This window comes from Lepidothrix coronata, unplaced genomic scaffold (assembly GCF_001604755.1).
Source record: "Lepidothrix coronata isolate B3197 unplaced genomic scaffold, Lepidothrix_coronata-1.0 Scaffold78, whole genome shotgun sequence".
NCBI classification, from domain to species: Eukaryota; Metazoa; Chordata; class Aves; order Passeriformes; family Pipridae; genus Lepidothrix; species Lepidothrix coronata.
Window position 1 is genome coordinate 2191438 of NW_016690258.1, and position 21063 is coordinate 2212500.

General features: G+C 43.6%; 1 protein-coding gene across 3 annotated transcripts; it reads left to right on the plus strand.

Moving 5' to 3' along the window:
• The first annotated feature begins 789 nt into the window (after nt 1-789).
• ITIH4 (inter-alpha-trypsin inhibitor heavy chain family member 4) lies at nt 790-17741 on the plus strand. Of its 3 annotated transcripts, XM_017819909.1 has the most exons (23): nt 790-903; nt 2178-2338; nt 2577-2681; nt 3473-3635; nt 3740-3850; nt 3926-4054; nt 4928-5044; nt 5602-5770; nt 6745-6861; nt 8349-8530; nt 9396-9578; nt 10095-10234; nt 10863-11017; nt 11508-11540; nt 11836-11892; nt 12379-12411; nt 12857-12907; nt 13227-13265; nt 13751-13864; nt 14485-14659; nt 16067-16221; nt 16974-17076; nt 17401-17741. In XM_017819909.1, the coding sequence occupies exons 1-23, from the start codon at nt 835-837 to the stop codon at nt 17474-17476; spliced, it is 2637 nt and encodes an 878-aa protein (XP_017675398.1). In that variant the 5' UTR covers nt 790-834; the 3' UTR covers nt 17477-17741. The 3 variants fall into 3 exon arrangements, with proteins under 3 accessions (XP_017675398.1, XP_017675399.1, XP_017675401.1); XM_017819910.1 differs by lacking the exon at nt 11836-11892; XM_017819912.1 differs by lacking the exons at nt 790-903; nt 2178-2338 and adding an exon at nt 2428-2507 and having other exon boundaries at nt 2538-2681.
• The last annotated feature ends 3322 nt before the right edge of the window (nt 17742-21063 follow it).

A 21063-nucleotide genomic window follows, 5' to 3' on the forward strand; every position in this document is an offset into this window, starting at 1 on the left:
CTATAAAGACTACAGAATTTTCCAGTAGTATAAACTGCCTGCCTGGGAGAAATGAAGTTTATTTTTTAAAAGAGTTATTTAAAGCACAAGCCTTGTAAGGCCAGGGTGTGCTCAGCACATTATAGTGAACTGGGTGATAAATTATCGAGCCCTGCATTAGTGTCTCCTCACAAATCCAAGGTCACCAGAAGCTGGCTCTCCATCTGGACACTCTGTCTGTAAAATAGCCATGAAGCAAACACAGATGCTCGTATTTCCACAGGATTTTTGTGTTACTTTAGGACAATAAATGGCACCACCTACCAGAGATCATGGTTTGTCAAAGGCAGCCAAAAGGGATGTTTCACAAGTGCTGCTCTGTACCTCTCATGGGCCAGTTGGGCATGGAGGTACAAAGGTTGAAGAAGCCATCAGCTGTAAAATCTGGTTTGCATGTTGCATCTCCTGGCAATCTCCAAATCTCTGAAGTGCTGCTTGAGATAATGTTAAGGATGTTCTTTTTCAAATTATTGCTGAGGAATAGGGTAGAGGTTCCTGCATCTTGTTGCACAGACCAGTTCATCTGCCTGTGGGATTTCACAGGACATGGTGAGATCTAAGTTCAAAAAGGAAACACAAGGATTTCTTAACTTTGTGTTATGGAACACTAAAATTATGATGTTTAATAGCAAAGATCTGTTGGAAAAAGAAGCGTTAACCAAGTCTGAGTTTTGCTTATGTTTAACAGGTAAATATTAAGTTTCTTCAAAGTCTACATGATATTCCCGAGTACGAGTTACTCATTAACCGATAAAGGCAAATAGAGATTTCATTTGAAAATTTGTTTTTTTCAAAATGGAGCAGAGAACATTGCTTGCATTGCTGGTCTTTTCCTCACTCATAGTATTAGCAGAAGCTCAGAAGGTATTTGCTCTATTTTCATTATCAATATCTCATTTGCTGATCTGGTGGTATCGCAGTAGCTGGCCAGGTAACTCCTCTGGTAACCACCACCTGGGGAGCCTTGGGTGGATTGGGTTGGGATTTCAGAGCTTTGTGTTCTTTGATGACCTTTCTGGTTGGTTGTTGGGCTGTTACAGTACGAATGTGGCAGGAAGCATTTGCAGATATGTCTGATCATGCTCTTTGTCAGGGATGTAAGATATCAAATTTGAGTGATCAGTGGCTCTGCCTTGGCCACCAGATGAAGTTTGGAGCTTGACACAGGAACAAATAAGGACTGTTGCAGTGCCAGGAGGTTTCTGACAGGTGTTTAATAATTTATATGGAATGGTAAAGAGGAGAGTGGACAGTTACTTGCACTGTCTGGAGAGACAAACTGTGTTTTGTACCATCTCTGGGTGCCTGGGCAGGGGCAGGTACCTGAACTGCTGGGGTCAGGGCATTGTTCTCTCAATGAGTATTTTGGGGTTTATCCCATTGTCCTGGATTGTCAGTAGGCATCAGGAGAGAGGGTACACCCTGGCCACATGTATTGAAAACAGGAGCAGCCATCCATCACTCACCCAGCGCTGCCTGTGGCACCTCCTGCCCTGATGCCCGAGCCCAGAGCTGTGGTCACAGCTTTGTGTGGAATGGCCATATTTAGCTGGGGTAAAGTTTTGGATTTTGGCCAGTGCCATAACTGAGAAGAGGCCACTGGCTGCTATTAAAGGGCCTCTCTGCTTGTGCAAGCAGTGAGGGGTTGGAGGCCCATGTGGGGTGTCAAACCTGCTAAGTGTTGTATAGGACATAAGGTGGAAAACAGACAGCAAAGTCAACAGCTGAGAGAGTACGTAAATAGTCATTCAAAAAGCAGGGCCTGTCCCATGGGTCAAATGCTTAAAGAGGCTTCTGATCTTCCTGAGGTTAATCTTGAGTGAGGTATTGGGGTGATGCAGTAGCTGCTTCGCTGTACCCTGAGGAGAGAAAACCACAGAAAAAGGCTTAACAGGACCTTATGTGGGACAACAATGCACAGAGGTAGCTGCAGATTTTGCACGGGGCAGTGGTTGTGGCTGCAGAGATGTGAATAAGCAGATGGCCAGATTGGTGTTGAACAATCCTCTCCCCCCTTCCAGCCAGACTTTCTAACAGTTCATTCCTTCATCAAACTTCCCCAACAACATCACCCAGGTAAGGACTGCTTAGGAGCAAAACCAGAGTGTTTCTGTTTCACCCTGTTTACTTTTTTCCAGCCTGCAATTGAAATCTACAGCCTCCACGTGGACTGCAAGGTCACGTCACGATTCGCTCACACCGTCATCACCAGCAGGATTGTCAACAGAGCCAATGAGTCCCGAGAGGCCACCTTTGAAGTGGAGTTACCCAAGACAGCCTTCATCACCAACTTCTCCATGTAGGCCCAGCCCTTACCTGTGGTGTGAAGGAGGCAGCTCTGGGGGCTGGAGACAAGGGTTGCACTGTGTTGGTGGCTCCTGACATCCTCCTGGGTGGGGAGGGATGTGGGACCCAAACAGCACCCCCTGCTCGTGCCCCGAGGGCCACAAAGTACGGCCACAAAGGAACTTCTGTTGAGTTTCTTTCCCCAGCACGTTCTTTCTGATATTAATTAAATTTTTATGGAAACCAAACAGGTCCATTGATGGTAAAGTATACCCAGGAGTAATAAAGGAGAAAGCTGCTGCTCAGAAGGAATATGACACTGCAGTCTCACGCGGGCAGAGCGCCGGCCTCGTCAAGTACGTTGCCATTCTGTGTAAAGCTGCTCCAACACTCTTCCTTGGCTCCTCGTTTGGCTGGGGGCAGGTTGAACCCTGGAGTCAGTCACCTCCCAGTGGGGGCAACTGTGAAAATCAGTCTTGGGTTCTTGATGGGAGGGACAGTGTGTGGGTATATATATTTTTTCACATATAGATATATATCCATATAAATATGATTTATATCTGGTCCTGCAACGGGTTCCAGTGGGAAGTGTTACCATTTAGCATTTCCATGGAACTTGCTGTCATAGAATGATTTGTTGGAAGGGACCTTAAAGACCAACTTGTTCCAGCCCCTGCCATGGACAGGGACACCTTTCACTAGACCAGGTTTCTCAGAGCTCCATCCAACCTGGCTCTCTGTCATGCAAGAGCACCTTCCCATGCTGGGATGATGCTCAGTGTTGAGTCTGCTTCCCCACAAACCCAGAGGATCATGGCACTTGAGCAGATATCACAGTTTCAGGGTACATTTAATCTGTGCTTCCCAGGTATTCAGACCCAGCTCTGCTTGATCCCAGTCTGAGGCATGCAGGGGTTTCTGCTCCATTTCTCAGCTTGCACCCGTGGCACATTAGTGTAATATATGTGACATCTATAATAGTGACTGCAACTCAAAAAATCTTCTCTGTGATGAACAGGATTTACTGCTGCTCTTTCTTTATTCATCCCATGTGGCCCCCTGGCCGTTATTTCGCACACTTCACAAACTCTGGCCACCACAAGGAAACCTTCCCTGCAGGAGGTAAATCCCTGTTCTCCACCCCCAGGATCAGAGACAGAAAGCTGGAGCTGTTCCACGTGTCCGTCAGCATCGCGGCCGCCAGCAAAGTCACCTTCGAGCTGACGTACGAGGAGCTGCTGAAGCGGCAGCTGGGCAAGTTCGAGCTGCTCATCAAGGTGCGGCCGAAGCAGCTGGTGAAGCACTACCAGGTGAGCTTGTCCTGGTGAGGGCTGGGCAGGGGGCAGTGCTGCAGGTTTGGGCCATGGCTGCGTTCCCTCTGAGATGCTGATGTTGGATCCTTCTCTGCCCTCAGATCGACGTGCACATCTTTGAGCCCCAGGGCATCCGCTTCCTGGAGACAGACAGCACCTTCATGACAAACGAGTTAACCGAGGCCCTCACCAAAGTGCAGAACGAAACCAAGGTAAGGCAGCAGCTGCCAGGTGTTGCCAGCTGTCAGTAGCATTGCTTTAAAACTTTTCTTCTGATTGCTTTGCAGGCTCATGTTTTGTTTAAGCCAACCATAGATCAGCAGAAGGTAAACCCTGAACTAGACGAAACTCTCCTCAACGGTGATTTTGTTGTGCGTTATGATGTTAAGAGAGAAGCCACTGCGGGTGATATACAGGTAAAAAAAAAAAAAATGAAATAAAAATAAAAATGCTTTCAGGTCACAGATAGGTCTGAATGTGAAGTGCAATCAGCAAAACAGCAACATTTGCTTTGAAACAGCAAGAATGGGAGGAAAAGCACCTTCCATTAATTCAGGGTCAGCAGGAGCTGAGGGATACTCAGTAAATCCCCAGAGACACTGGACATGTTGCAAGAATGGATCACCCAAGAAAAACAATCTTTCAAATTTTGTTTCAATACCAAATCTGTATTGGTACTTCATAGATGTCTCTTTACATTCTTTTTTATTACTGTTTTGGCTGATCTAAGGTGTATTTGTGGCTTCTTGTAAATGAAGTTTTGAGGACTGTGATTTATATAACTATGAATGCTTGGTTTCCTTGTGGTTTTTGTGATAACTGAGGCATAACTAAAGACAGCAGGAACTTAACAAATATTTATGAACCGATGCATATTCTAGGGAATAAAGTACAGTGTTTTCCATACCATTTAAGTAGTGAAGTATGTGGGGATGTGCTAAAAGATGGACACCACAGTCACTGAGCAAGAGATGTGCTCATAGGCATGATAAAGAGCTAAGGTGATACACAGTGATAATATGAACATATCATACACGTCACTGAGGTGTCTGATATATGTTTGTATGCTGCTCTCTTGTAATTTCCTCTCTACAGATGGTCTTGCTTCCAGCTAGGAGATACATTTTAATTTCTTTAATTTAAGTTCTTTGATTTGGGCTTATCAAGAAGAGCAGAACACTGAGCATGATCCTCCCCCTCCCCTCTTCTTGCTATGCCAGAATGTTTAAGATGCAATATTTATTTCTTCAGATGTAATTTCACAGGTGATTTCACATTCTGTGTTTCAGATTGTCAATGGGTATTTTGTGCATTACTTTGCACCCAGTGAAATGCCAGTGTTTCCCAAAAATGTCATCTTTGTTATAGACCGAAGTGGCTCCATGGCAGGCAGGAAAATCGAACAGGTAACTTCCCTCAAAGCATGACCTCTGCTTGCACCAGGGACACACACACCAGCCTTCCAAGGAACTGACTGGGGATTTCTCTTTTGAAACACACGCTGGTTTTGTGCACAGCAAAATGTTCAGACTTACAGAAGTGCCTGAAAACACATATGCACAGATTGAAGCTATTAAGGAGCAACACTTGTCTGACATAGTTACTCTCGTGGGTACCAAACATTAGGGCAGAGAGTGCCTTCTGTCTCCATCTTTGCAGAATATTTTGCTTCTAATTTTTTATTCAATGAGGTTAAAGAACTCATTTTTCTGTTTTACCTGTGGAGCTCTGTTAGAGAGCAGACAAGCTCCCTACAGCCCTCATAGACGATTTTTCTGTGTCTGTAAGTGAATTGGCCATTTCTGATGGTTTCAACCTAAAAAATACCATTAGGGTTTAATAAAGGCATTGAGCTGCATCTGGAATAACACTGTAGAGAACCCCCTTATCACACTGCAGTTCCAATCCCAGTTCTGGCAGAGAAGTAGGAATAATCAAAGTGATCGTTTTCTCCTTGGAACAGACAAGGGATGCCCTGTTGAAGATTTTGCAAGACCTCCGGCCTGAGGATCATTTCAGCTTTATCACCTTCAGCAACAGAGTGGAGGAGTGGAAGAGCTCTCTGGTGCCAGCCACCGAGGAGAACGTGGCCAGTGCTGCTGCTTTCGTGCAGACTCTGCTTGCCCGGGGAGGTAAACCTGCTTGGAACCACAAATATGCACCCAACAGAACGAATTGCTGAGAAAATCATTGGATTTATTAGTTATACGGTGCCCCCAAGCTAAAATCAGTGCTTCCACAGCAAGTCAGACTGTTTTTAATATTTATAAATGATAAGTGGGAGACAAAGGCTGAGAGTGGATGGACTAATGGTTATATTATTATATATATATGCATATAAAGAGGTGGTTGCATCAAATCTATGAACCATACAAGCCACAAAGTTTTATTTCAAATTTTTATCACAGAGACAACTGTAAGATTCCCTGACAGCAAACCTTTTTTCTACAGAGAAATGGCAATTCACTCAACATTTGACAGCAGTTTGCTGATTTTTTTAACATATGGGATCCCCTTGTAAGCAAAAACAAAACAAAAAAACCCAAAACCATATCCACAGTTATACTCCCTTGTAAGCCACACCACAGAAACAAAACAGGCAAAATAGGCATGTGGCATTTCAACTGTTGCATCAGGCAGTGTGCCTGGTGTTACTGTTTAGTTTTAAGCACCTCTCTGGGGCTCTGTCTCCTGCACTGTTACACTGTTGGTATTAACAGAGGTTTTCTTACCCTGGGCACTAACACCAGTAAACCCACCTGTGCCCAGCTCTCTTCTCTGGCTTCTCAAATAACGCAGGGAAACTTTTCTTAAATGTAGATCAACAGATGACAGGGTGTTTATTTAAGCCCTTTTTAAAGGCTCTAGACATGTTTATATTTCCCATGACATATGTGTGGAAAATGCTCCCCAAAGAACACCCTGGCATTGCCATTGCAACATAACACACCGCAATTAAGCCCGGCAGGCCCAGCCCCTAAATCCTCGTCTCTCAGAAGGATTTTGCTTCCTGCAGAAAACTTTAAACAGCTCTGCAAATGAAGTGCACCGGTTTCTCCGGGTGGTTATCCAGTTCAGGTGAGTGATTCCTGCCTTCTCTTTGCAGGCACAGATATCAATGGTGCCCTGCTGACTGCCGTGGGCGCGCTGGATAAAGCCGAGGACCTTCCAGAGCGCAGTGTCTCCATGGTTATCCTGCTGACAGATGGCCAGCCCACTTCTGGTGAGTAAATACTGCCCTCAGTCCTCTCTCCCCTGCATTTTTTTGTCTTTTACACTTGCATCCCAGGTGTTGATGGACTTAACCTGTGTTTCAGAAGAGCTTTGGAACACTCCAGCTTAGCTACTGCTGGAGAGGGGAATTATGAGAGGTCTCTGCCAAGGGATGTAAGGAGTGATGGCAGACCCTTCCTGCCCATGACTTCTTGTCCTTTAGCTGGGAGTTGTTTTGCTAAATACCACTGGCTTCCCAGTTTATAAACTTGAGGGAATTTTTGGAGATCCTTCAGGCACAGCTGAAATATGAAAGAAAAATACCTAGAGAGAAAAAACATGGATATTTTGCAAGTACTATGTACAGTCCCATTTGGGAGGTATTGGTTTATTGTTTCTTCACCCTCCTTGCCCCAAACCTGAGATATTTTCAAGGTGCTTCCTGTTTTGTATTCTTTCCCATGTCTTAACTAGTGATCAGCTGTGACAGCACAAAACAGAGATTTGAGTTAGAAATATTGGGTGAAATAAGCAGTAACTCCCAGTGCAATGGCACAAACATCCCTTGTGCTGAACAGGGGCTTATCAAAGTGTTTTGTGCCACCAGCATCTCTCCAAGGCCAGCAATATTAATCCAGCTGTAAGCCCTCTAAAAAGATCAATCTGCCTTTTGGATTGTGTGAGCCATTCTGCTTTGGGGTTGGTTTATTTGTCTGGGTTTTTAAATAAAATTCAGCTCCCAGTGCTGCCACTCAGCACAGCCACAGTGAGTCTCCAATACTCCTGAGTGCCTTGCACATCCAGCAGTTGTTGGAAATCAGGCTGGGGTGGAGTACCTGGTGTTGTTGCACACACTGCCTTCCTTGGCAAAGCAACTGAAAGGGGAAAATCTGATCTGCTCCCACGATATTGCTACAGGCAGTGACATTTCTGCCTGGAAATACTGATGGAGAAGCTCTCTATACATGGCCATTGGCAGCTCTTCAAATGGGATAAGATGATGGTGTGAAAACCTTTTCCCTCTGTCACCAAAGGGGTTGGGAGAGAAGCATGGCTGAGCTTACTGGCAGTTTGTTGGAATTGCACCATTAACCAATCCTTCCTCTCTGAACTGACACACATAATTTTTATGAATGGTACTTATCTTCCCCACAAATCTACCCCTCACATTGTTAACTTGTAGCGTGTATCCCTTCTGTCCTAAAATCCTCCTCTGGATCCTGTAATCTTGTAAATCATTTTGCACTTAGCCATGATGACATCAGTAGAAGTTAGTAAAAATCATTAAGGGGAAGAATCACGTTCTGGCACTCCATATGCAGAGTGGTGCTTTCATCTCCAATTCATTTAGCAGTATTCTGTCCTGTGTCTTTCTACTATTTCATTCTGAATTATTTTTAAAACCTTCAGGCAGAATTTCCCATTAAACCTGCCACTGTCTTTTGGTACTTGAAAAAGCCCAAACCAACAATGTTATGTTTTTTGTTTTCATTACAGGTGAGACAAATGTGGAAGAGATTCAAGAAAACATTCAGAAAGCAATCAATGGGAAATACGCTCTTTTCTGCCTTGGCTTTGGGTTTGATGTCAGTTATAAATTCCTGGAGAAAATGGCCCTAAGCAATGGGGGAATAGCACGTCGTATATATGAAAATGCTGATGCAGCCTTGCAGCTCCAGGTCAGCAGCAAGGAGTATGCCAGAAAAACCATCTATCAGCTAGAGCTTATGGCTAGTCCTTGCAGCAAAACCATAGATTTTCTGGGATGAAATGTTGGGTTTAACTTTACGTGTTAATTTTGGGGAGTAAGGAAGGCTCCTTGAATCTCAGGGTTTGTCCCCTAACCATGACTCAAAGTAGAAGTTGTCCTCAAATCAGCTGCATCCAGGCAAACCAGGAAACTCACCCATTTCTGCACTTCAGCAAAAAGTCCAGGGGAAGTGATGGTGGAAGAACTTCTGTTCTTGGGTTTGATTTCAAATCACTTGAAGTACCAGCCCTGAAAACTGCTTGTTATGGTTTCCCTCAAATTCAACAGGCAACCTGAGGCACCTACAGGCAAACTGTGCAGTTCCATCAGTCTGGGTCTTCCCTGTCCATCTGGAGAGGGGTTATAACTTTTGGGACATTCTCTTTTCTTTTGGGAAGCCAATTCCACCTGTTTTGAATGGCTGTGCAGAGGCTGGATTTGTGTAATGCCAGCCCCAGACCAGAAAGAGAAATATTAATCTTGTCAAGCTTTTAAAAATCAGGTGTGAAAAGGGGCTAAAGCAAAATACCCAACTGGGTTGGGATGGTGATAATGAGGAAGCTTCCTGGGTACTTGAATTTCCATGGGGAATACAGCTGATTTGGCATGGCCAGCCTGGCTGGAGAAGGTGTGCTGAACCTTGGGAAGAAACATCCTTTTTTTTTTCTAAGTTTACAGTAGTCCTGCACTACTGAAGAAAAATCTTGTTAAAGGTGTTTTAGACATTCAACATATTGCTTTGCATTATTTTGCAGTCATTTGTGTGTGTTCTCTCTCTCTCTGCTTCTCTTTAGGGCTTTTATCAAGAGGTGGCTACGCCAATATTAATGAAAATTGAAATGCAGTATCCAGAAAATGCCATTGAGGGATTAACCAAGAACAATTTCACGCTGTTTTTTGAAGGATCTGAAATCGTAGTGTCTGGAAAAATTAGGAATGAGCTGGATCTTTTGCCAGTAGAAATTAAAGCTCAGTCAGTAAGTGTTGTTTACTAGTTGTGAAAAATACCCCTCCCTTCTGTCTATTGTGGCCCAATAGGAGACTTCCAGAAGTGTTTTGTGTGCAGTACATGTTTGGGTGTTCAGCTGTTTTCCCATTTTAGGAATTATGTGAGAATTCAAACAATTTCCCCTTCCTGAACGTGCTACAAAAGAAAAACTTGAAGAATATTCACAAATAAGCAAACAGCAATTTTAATCCTTCCGAATCCATAACATTTTGGCCTTTCAAGCATTTTTAGGTTTGTACTCTTACAGTGAAGTAGGAAATCTCAATTATTCATCTCAGAAGTGTTGAAGCAGAGCAATTTCATTACCCCCTTTTTTCAACACGCTTCTTTGGTAGTCTGGAGTTGCATTTTCCAATGGGAAAGGAAAAAATTGAAGGACAAAAAGGGCACTTTGGTACAGAAAGATGTTCCTTTAAGTCTAATAATGTGACTAGAAGCAAAGCCTGGAACTGTTCTTTTGATGGTCAGTTTTCTCCCACCTCAGCACACTAGTGACTTGACTCTTAAGGAAGAAGCAAATGTCAAAGAGAAGGAGCAAATATTCCAAGATCAAAGATACATCTTTGGGAATTTCATAGAGAGACTGTGGGCTTACCTAACCATCCAACAGCTTCTGGAAAAAGCGTAAGTTATTTTAATGTTTCATGTAACAAACTTCTAACTTCTTACAACATAAATTCCCTATTCACAAGGTATATGATCAGAAAACACAAAGAAACAGGAATATTTCTCCAGGTAGTATCAAAAACATGGGATACTGGGAGAATACTGCATTACTGTATGATGAGTATGAGGTGCCTTTGAGTTTATGATAGCACTGGATCATTAAATGTGTATATATACATATACACATATAAAAACACAGTGTAAAATATTCTTCCTGACATTACTATGAAATAGATTTTAATTGTATGGATTGTGTTGAGCTGTTGTTACACATCCAGAAATACTGTCTGTAGACAAGGAAATGGCAATAGCTAGTGAAAAGAACAATGTGTGTGTCCATAAGACATACATGGATCTTGTATCTGTTATTTTTATGAATCTGAACAACACACAGGCTCCAGTGTTGCAAAGAATTAAGCACCTCCATAATTTCAAGCATGTGAACAGCTGGGTTATCCCAGTCAAACTGCTGACTCTTCAATAATAAAAAGTGTCTGCCAAGACACAGCTAATATGTAAAGGAATCTGTAGATGACTTGTTTATATTCTCTACGTGTTATTTCTTCATCATTAACACAGACTTTAGTATTTCAGCCCCAGAAGAGGACCAGAAGGCCCTGGAGGCACAAGCCCTGGAGCTGTCTCTGCAGTTCAGCTTCGTTACACCTCTCACTTCCATGGTGGTCACCAAACCCGCCGACCAACAGCAGGGAGAGCTGGCAAACAAACCCACTGAAGCTGGTAAATGGGCATCAAACAGCCCCCCTGAAACAGGCTGCTGCTCTTGACTTGTTGGCCTCCATTTAGGTTCATTTGATAGTGATGTGACAGTAATGAGGCACATCAGAGGCAGGAGTTCAGGGATTGGCTTCCTTTCAAAACAAAACATACGGGATTTTTTTTGAAAGGTGAAGTGGTGAAACAGGCACTACTGTTGAAATGGAAATAATTTGTTTAAATATTAACCAAAGGTAATTTGGGAGTTGTTACTGTTACATTCCTGCGATGCAAAGGGGTTCCACACTTTTCTCTGTAGCTAAAAAATGAATGTGGGTGGAAAGCATGGCCTCTCCAGGAGTCTTGCAGGTGCACTCTCTCCCCAGCCTTTAACACAAAAAAGCTCATCACCTAAAGCCCAACACTGCCTTGTCCCAGTTTGCTGTTTTGCACATGGATAAAGTCATTTAGTGTAGACTGTATGACACTAATCTGTCCCTCTTCCTTCCCTTAGATAATGAGAAGCCCAGCAATCGTCTAGTAGGAAGTAAGTGTTTTCTTCTTTTCCAGTAGCATATTTCCATAACAGTCTCTAGAGAAAAAACAAACAGTTATTTGTTCTACAGAGGGAAGTACCTGAGATCTGGAAAAATATGTGAAGCAAAACATAAACAAAGCCTGCCACGGTCTCTGGCAGGGTTTGGGTGGATGACATGGTCCAAGGGAGAAAGTATTCCCTTCAGAAACTCTCAAAGGCCAAAACTGTCTTTGCTCTTGAGGAAAAGTAGTTCTTCAAGAATGGTGTTAATGATGCTTTCTGCTTCCTCCTACCATGTGTGAAGAATCTCTCAAGAAATCCACCTCCAGGCTTCTTGGAATGCCTTCTGAGGATGATTTAGGTATTATTTCCCCCTCTCTTTCAGGGGATAGTATTTATTTGAATATTAATTTTATAGGCAAAGAGCCTCAGTTTTGCTCTACATTTCACAGAAATGTATTGAGGGAACCACAATGCTGCCCTGTTCTCTGGAGGTTGCCTCTTTCAAAGTGGTGCTGGGGAGTTTAGCAGCAGAACAGTCCCTGACCAGGAGCACAGCCCAGTGACTGTCCTGCCCTGCTCAGGGGGCACACAGGGCTCGGGGCTGCCCTTCCCTCAAAGCTCCCTCTGGCTGCAAGAGGAGAAGAGTTTGGGGCATCTCTGCAGCACCACCTGTTTGTGTAGCCACTGCCAAGCCCTGTGTTGGTGTGATGGTCAGGCAGGCACAGCTGCTCGAGGGCACTGTGGGAAAGGAAGGCAGAGTTACAGATTGGATGTTTGAAACACTCCTGTGAGGTACTTGAGACAATCATGGATAAATCACAGATACCCTCTTTTCTTTTTCCAGCTTCTTCTAGAATGAGAGCTGGATCAGCTCCTGGTAAGTGTTCCTCTGTTTTTATTTGGAATAATTCTATAAAGTTCATTTCATATGTAGGGTCATAGCTACATTGCTTTAATAAATACATTTTGATTGGGAATGCCCACTTGATTTACAATTTAGTTTTTAGAAGATGTATTTCAATCCACAGATATTTTATAATGAAACAAACTTCTACAAACTTCTACTTCTACAAACTTCTGAAAACCATCTTGATCCCTTTTCAGAAATAAAAAGTTACTACACCTCCTGAAAATAAATGTGAATTATTGGGGAAAGTATATATTAATAAGCTGAAGGAAATGGGTGTCATTTACCAGTCCTGGGGTATCCAAAAATACCAGTGGGCAATGAGCAGGAGGGATTCCCTGTTTCAAAGGGTGAGGAGGGAGATGCAAGGCATGACCCCAAACCAACAAAACATTGGAAAAACCTTTTATTTCAGGTCGGTGGGCTGAGCTCCAAGCTGTCAGCAGCCGGAAGCTGTTTTCAGGAGGTAATGAATGGCTCAGGGCGTGTGCGGGAGGAGCCGGGGTGGCTGTGCTGGGTTCGGCAGCCCTGAAAGCTCAGCTCCAAACCCTCCCACAGCCCCGGCTGAGCGGTCCCCATGGCACGGCCCATCCTGAGAGAAACAGGCACTGGACGTTGGGCTTTTTTCCCCTCGTTGGAATACCTTGTTTTAAGCAAAGCTTTCTGTAGAAATTAGCGGAGACCTCTGCTAAAAAGGCTTCTGTCACAGCATTCTTCCTGGTTAATTAGCTGACTCGGAGAAAAAGGTTTCATTGAACTCTTCTTACTAATTTTAAGTGTTTCAGTTTCCAGGATAATGGGCGGAGCGAGAGCACAACCTCTTTGTAAGTGATACATATCCTAGTCCCATTTCAATTAATTAGTATAACTGTAATGTACACTTTTTCATACAGCAATGTTTTTTCTAACTGCATCAACTCCATGAAAACCTTTTCCCTCTCCTTGCAAACCTTAGCTGGTTCTTTCCACTTAAGTAGAAAATATCTCCATATCCCATGAGAAAGCCTCTCTGGCTCAAGGATATAACCACCAAGAGAAATGCAGTACAACAGATCTTCAGCCTCAGCTTTTTTAAGGGCTCATTGTCCTGAGTAAACTCTAAATTTAAAAATCTATTGGTTTCATTCATTTCAAGGTGCTGTGTCTGGGTGTGGTTTTCAATAATTATTACTGTGGGTTTAATCATCTATTCTAGAAGCCATAACTAATATTTTAGGTATAAATTTATTAAGTATTTCTGCTGTGCCTATCCAGAGGGCACAGACTAGATTTTTTGTTGTATGCTGATACTGTTCTTCTGTCTTTTCAGTCGACGAATATCCACAATTTCTTCTGGAATTAGCCAAACCAAGTGAAACAGTCTGTTTAAATATTGATGGAAAATCACAACCCTCTGTCCACCTGCTGTCAGATCCAGAGCAAGGTGAGTGAGCCGGGTTACCCCTAACACCAAGGACAAGGAGAGTCACTTGGTCTGTGAGAGCAGTTGGTGCCTTTGGAAATAACCCCCTTTCATGAAGGGCCATATCATACCCGCTGCCTTGCACTGACCAGAGGGGCTGTGGTTAATTTTTGCCTTTCTATTAGGCAATATTAATGTTGCAACAGCTGAGGGCACTTCTCACAGGTCTGGCTGTGGGTCACCTCCTCCTGGTGTCACATCCATGGTCTTTAGAGATTTCTGCTGCCCAGTCCTTGGGGGCTTTGGAGGATGTAGAGACCTTAAACCCCAAGGTCCCTGTGTGGTGACAGAAAGGTGCTCTGGCAGTTTTTCTGTGGTCCTGTACTCAAGAGGAGCCATGGCCCCAGGCACCTGTTCTGACCATGGAACAGACACCTCCATGCAGGAGGTGCAACACAGGGTTAAACAGGCTCTGGTGATCCCACCAGCCTTGGGGCATGAAATCCATGGGTACTGTGCCTCACAAAAGTAGACTTGAGACCTTGAAGTGGTTTCAGCAACAAAACTGCAGCAGTTTCACTAAGATCACTTGCACCTTAAAAGCACAGTCACCTGAAAAATCTGTATTAATGGTATTAAAGGACTGACTGTGATGGGGAAACTTGGAGATGGAACAAATCAGTTTGTGGAGTTTAGAATTAACTACGTGAATCCCCCCGTGCAAATCCACGTCTCCACCGATGGGATCGTTGTCAGCCACAATAATGAGAACACTCGGCTGCCATGGACAGAGTCAGCCACCTCCACCATCCAGGGGTAAGAAACATCACCCTGTCCTTTCCTAAGCTTGAAAATGTGTCACATCTTTGTTCATTCAGGCCTCCACTTTGCCGTTTACCTGAAGTGAGTGCTTACAAATGTTCTTACCCAGTGAGTATTTCAGTGTGAGCGGCAGCAGGGTACATTCATAATACCCCATTTCAAATATGGAGAACAAAATAGGTTTGATTTTAATTCTCCCTGCCTGTGTGAAGAGAAACAAAACAACTGCACCACCAGCCTGCTTTTCTGCTTCAACATCAGAGGCAGAACATGTCTGTATCTTCACAAGGAAAGGACCCCCAGCAATGTGTGGCAGCCCTGGTGCCACCACGAGGTACTTTGTGTCCCTCCAGCAGCAGAGCGAGCACTGCAAAGTGATGGCTTTGACGTTTACTGTCCCTTTTATACAGCAGTTGGCTCCACACAGGCTGGAGTTCTCTTTCTCCTCAGTTTTAGCAATAACTCCCATCTGGGTGGCCGACATTTTTTATGGGAAGGCATAAAGTGTTGGAATAACTGTCTGTACCTAAATGCCTGCTGTTGGAAAAGGGGCACTTTAAAAGTAGACTTTATTTGTCAGACTAATTAGAGCAGGATCCTTTGCTACCACGAGGAAGAGCTGAGTGTAGCTGATTCCACCAGCTTTTTTATATTGCTGGAATAAACACCCCCAAGAATCCAAGGTTTGCCTGGGGCAGACAGGACACAGAGTGCTCCTACCTTACAGGCAGTGCTAGACAATAACAAGTCCTACAACAACTGCTTTCAATTATTTTTGTAGTCCAAACAAAGCCAAGAACATGCTGAATTTACACCCCTGTGCAATTTGTCTGCCAAGCAGAATGATCCTCCTGCTTCAAACCAGCAGCCGAGCCCTGGCACCCACAGCATTGTGAACACCAGCACTTGGGAGCCCCAAGTGACAGTGACAGTTGTGTTCTGCAAGCCCACCTGGGGTCACAATAATATTAATGGGTCAGAGGAAAGGCAGGGGCTGAAAAAACTTGTGGAATATCCAAGCAGAAAGTATTTGATTTGCTCATTAATTAGCTTGGACTATTTTATCTAGTCTACCTTTTTTCTCATTAAAATGGTGAGAAAATATTCTTTTTTTTTCCCCTCCATTCAGCATTTCATGTCATTATGGATAATAAGGTGTGTTCATCAGCAAAAAGTTCTTCTCTGTTGGTGTGTTTGCAAGACCTGTTGTACAGCACGGAAAGAAAAGATACACTACTCAACGTTTCCTAGCTTAAAAGTAGCCACCAACAGATCATGAAAAATGCAATTGCAAAAAGACAAAACGCAAAAAAATATTTTTTATTAATTAATGTCAGTTAGTTAAATACATATTCTTTCTTCATGTTCTTATTTGAAATACTGTTACGATTTACTTCCCAGTCTTAGAGTCTCGGTTGAAAAGGAAAGAAGCTTTACAGCATCACTGCCTGACACGGTCACAGTGAAAATTTCCCTCGTCAAGTTCCCAGATGTTTTCCTTGGGCTGTATTTCTTGGACACCAACCATTTTTCTGACAAAGTCAGTGGAGCTCTGGGTATGTGTTGTTACAGATGTATGTGGCAAAGAAGGATGGTCTTGTAACTAAGCTCCTGAAATGAGAATATAGTGGGGGGTTTGTTTCAGGGTGTTCTTGAGAAACTTCACATTTAATTTATTCTTTTTGGACATGTAACTTTTGCTGCCCGGCAATGCAGACCCTGCTCTGCGAGGAGGGGAGGTCTGACCCTGCAAACACAACACAATGCTTTTCCATTCACCAGTGGCACAACCCTAAATAGCCCATTATGGGTTTGGGAGTTGTTAAAACAAGACTTAAATAATAGTTGGGCTTAACCTCACCAGTGCTGTGGAATGACAATGATTTATGCAGCAAATTCATTTGATGTCAAGTAACGGAGCATAAATAACAGATGTAAAATTGTGAACAATCACGGTTAGAAAATGGAAACCAGCTGATCCTGAATGTCTCGGCTCCAAAAATCCTGATGGGACTAAAGCTGAAGTTGTTTCAAAAACTTTGCAAATGGAGAGGCTGCATCTCCCAAAACCACAAAAAAATTAATTGTGAAAACCCATCAGAGCAAGGCTGAGCCTCCCTGTGGAGAGCGTTGGGGATAACAGGAGATCACAGCTGAAACACAGGAATTTTCTTAACTTGCTAAGGGAGCTTTCATTTGTTTGTTTTCCGAGATGAAGAGCTGCTTTCCTGGAGCTAGAGCTGCCATTTGGGTTCAATGACCAGCAAAGTTGTATTTTTAAATAATCTGTGTGTCTGTTGCTGCTTAGGTCAATTTTATTCAAAAGCGCAGTTTAGGGATAACTCCAACACCAACCAGAGAGCTGACGAAAGACTCCTAACGGTGTCTGGATCTGAGCACAAAGTTTCCAGGTAACACACGTGGGGGTCTGTGTGCTTTAAGATGTATTTTATCAGGAAACACAGGAGATCAAAAGAAATGAAACTGGGGGAGTGTGTGTCTGTATGAACACACCTCTTTGGTGTAAATAACTTGCACTTGAATTTTTCCTTAACAGCCTGAATTTGTTGCTTGTTAAGTGATGCTACAGGGCCCAAGGCTCCTGTTTCATGGGGGGAATAATCATATCCTGGGTGTAGCTCTGACTTCTGGTGCCATCTGCACACATCAGGGCAATTCTGGGCCTGCCCTTTGAGTGTGTTATCACAGTTCTTCTTGTTTTGATTTTGTTTCAGGATGTACAAGAAAGATTACAGGCTTGAGTCAGCCCGTGGGCCCGTTTCCTGCTGGTCAATAGATCTAACTCCCTAGGAAAAAATCTTCTGGGAAAGAAAACTATGCAGATGATGCTCTCCCATGTACTTTTGATACTTTCATCAAGAAAACCACTCAGTTAAAACCTTATTGTTACTATATACATAGTAAAATATATATCACAAATATTTTACCTTGAAACAATTATACTTGCAAGATGAGACTGTGCCTGCTTGTTTGCTTGTTTGAAAACAGCTTCTAATCCATTGTTGTTGAAGATTTGTGTGAATGAACTAAATAAAATCAGCATTATCAGCTCACAGTTTGATATGGACACATGGACTCAGGTTTCCAAAATAAAAATCAGTGGCAACATCATCCAAGCCAACAAATGAGTCATGCAAACAGGGATAGATTTCTAAAATGTGCACCCTCTATCCAGGTATAAGTGATGGTGTTCCTGAACCATGTGTTTTGTGGAAAGAGCAAGAAATTTAAGGCAGTATTTGTTTATCATTTCTCTCATTTTTTATTTTATTGTTGCATTAAGGTTCTCTTGGAGGTCATTCTGTAAGGCAGTTCAAATCTGATGAAATCAGCACTAAATAGGATCATTTGGAGACCACAAACCTGCACTGGCTGCAGTCCCATTCACTGCTGCAAAGTCTTTGAGGTTCCCTTTTAAAAACATCTGCAGAACAGCCGTTCACGGGTTGCAAAAAAGACCTCTGTCTGGCTGCAAAAGACAGCATCTCGGCCCAAAAGTTAGCAGCCATTTCTGGCACCATTTCGTACAGCATTTTGCAAACATTGGAAGATGTTTCACAAATAATGAATAACTCAACCCCAACTTGCCACGCACGGAGGTAACACTGCAGAGTAAACACACACACAGAAGCTTCTGCCCATGGATTCCAAGTTGTACTTTCAGTCTTCAGCTTGTTCATAGCTTTTAATTCTAAAATTATTTTGTGTTTTAGAATTTTTGTTCCTGTGTATCTTTGAACCCATAAACATGCCAGCAGTTCAACAGAAGTTGCTTTCTATCCTGCCAATAATACATAACTGGAAAAACCTTATTATTTTAGAGCAAAGTACTAAAAGAGAAGCAATTTCTTGCCAAAGCCAATAAACAAACTACGTAATTAGAAGCCTGTTTTTATAGAAGAACCATGCAGACATGATGCCAAGATATGTTTGTGTGAATTTCTTGGACTTTCAAAATGTGGATTTGCAGGTGGCGATTTTGCTGGACAAATTACACGACAAACAATGTGGAATTTGGAAACTGGGAACGCCAGATTGCTCACTCGCATCAAAAACGGGCTTACCCAATTTGCAAGGCAGAAGATTGCATTATAAATGAATTTGGGATTTGAGTCACGTGCTGTGGATCCTGGGTTCTATCGGCGGACTTGCTGCAGCTTAAAAATCCCTGCTTTCGGTTGCAGGGTGTCCACGTGCCCTCTCCTGCCCCGCCTGCCAACTGCAGGGATAGCGACAGCCCTGATGGGGAGCAGTGGGGCACGGATGGAGCAGCTTTCACCGCGCACCTCTGCTCAGGTGAGGCTCGAACGTGTGCGGGCCGTTCCCCAGAGCGGCCCCAAGCCCCGCAGTGCCGACCTTCCCCGGGCAGCCCCTGCCCTGCTCGGGCAGCTCTCCTTGCTGCAAAGAAGCACATCCCGCCAACCCGGACGGATGGGAAGAAAACCAGCCGCCAGCCTTCCTCATAAAAACTCTTTGCGTAGTTGGGGTCTTTCCCCCTTCTTTCCACAACTTCCCAGCGGAGCTGTCCCTGTCCCCCGGGCTGGATCCGATTTGTGTGGCTGCCTCAGGCGCCGTGCCCGGAGCCGCTCAGGAGCCTCTCGTGTCTCCAAGGGGCGCTCGCGGCTGTTCCCACAGGGATGTCTGTGTTTCCTGCAGCAGCCCGATGTCGCTGCTGTGCCTGGCTACTGCGGCTCCCAGATTCCTGTAAGTGCGGCTTCCCCCCTCCAGGTATGCTGTCCCTTCCATAAGGATGTGCCATTCCACTCCTCTTCACTTGAATTGTATTTTAATTTGATGTTTAGTCACTCTCCTCCTGCCCTTTCTGAGGCCCAGAGTGAGTTCTGATTTCCTACACTCCCTTCCCTTGCTCAAGGAGCTGAAGGCAGACACAATAATGAATATTTTGCATTCTGTAATTTCTAATTCCAATGCAAAATAACAGATATATCCACATCTCACAGTAGATCTCTCTCACACTTCTCTTTCAACCAGCATTGTCCCTGTTGGCAGCAGGAGTAAATGTTTTATTTAACTGAAAGCACCTCTCTGCTATTTCTCTCTGCCCTCCTTGTGACCTCTAGGTCCATTTGCTGTTATCTCCTACCCTGCAGGAATCTTGGAGTGCATATTGAACAGGAGCCATGCAGAAGCAGACCAGAACCCCTGAGTTCAACTCCTGGCTCACAGTTCTGTCACAGCTGTCAAGGCTCCTGCTACCTCCAGGGATTTGCCTCATCCCCATTAATCAAAGAAGAAAGCTCAGTGCCCAGCACTGCCTTGTGCCCAAACTCTGCCAGACAGGCAGGTCAAGGTCTGCTGTGCCCTACTCTGGTTTATTGTGTTAATGGGGTGAGTACAGGACCAGTCCTGATTCTATCTAATTAATTATCTTAGAATAAAAATCTTGGAATAAAAGTTTAGAACCATGTAAACTTAACCTTACTAGTTCCAATGTTCTGGTCTCTCACTCCTTTCTGTTATTCTCCCTGCCTTCCCCATTTTTCAGTAATTTATAACCATCTGTAGAAACTACTGTTTTCTTTCATCATTTTTGTCTGAATTTAGCAGGCAGAGATATGTAGCCACTGTGACACCCTCTCCTCTTCCCAATTTTTTTTAATCTACAAAACTTTTGCTTTCAGTAAAGATTTTGCTCCTGGAAAAGGCCTGTATCTCCCATAAATGTAACAGTAAGTATAATTTTTCTCTATTTTTTTCCTCTTTGATTCTTCTGTTGAATTTTTGTTCACCTCTACCTTTGTTCTTTCAATTTAACCCATCACATCTCATGCCATCTCTGTTTTTCCCACTACACTCCTCTTTCCTCAGGTGTGTCTGCATTCTAGTTTTCCACACACTGACTTTCTCTCCTTGTCATACAGCAATAGTGGAATTTTCTGCTTTGCCATGTGAGACCACAATTACCTTGGTGTGGCTGATTTGATTAAAAGAAATCTTGAAGTAAATAAGAAATAGGCTTTTCTTTTTCTTTAGAAGTAATACCTTACAATTTCCTCCAGTACAAAATGAATATATAAATAAATGGGACACTTCTTGCCCTGAATATGTTCATAAATTCTGTTATGGGAACAGAGGGAGGGGTTCTACACAAAAAAAGACAAAGTCCAGAAGAGCTGTTATTACTTAAATGTGAGTGGTGCTTGCAACTGTGGTATTTCATGAATTTATAAAGATTTGGGCATTCGGAAGTTAGGTTCAAATTAAAATACTAAAATACCCAGCAGTCCTGGATGCCAACAATCATCCTGTGTGCTGGCATCAGCCCTCAGCACTGCACAGTCGAGTGATCGGGAGGTTCCAAGTGCCGTGGAATTATCCCAAAATCTGGGCTGGGCTGTCGGCTGCCCTCTCGTGCT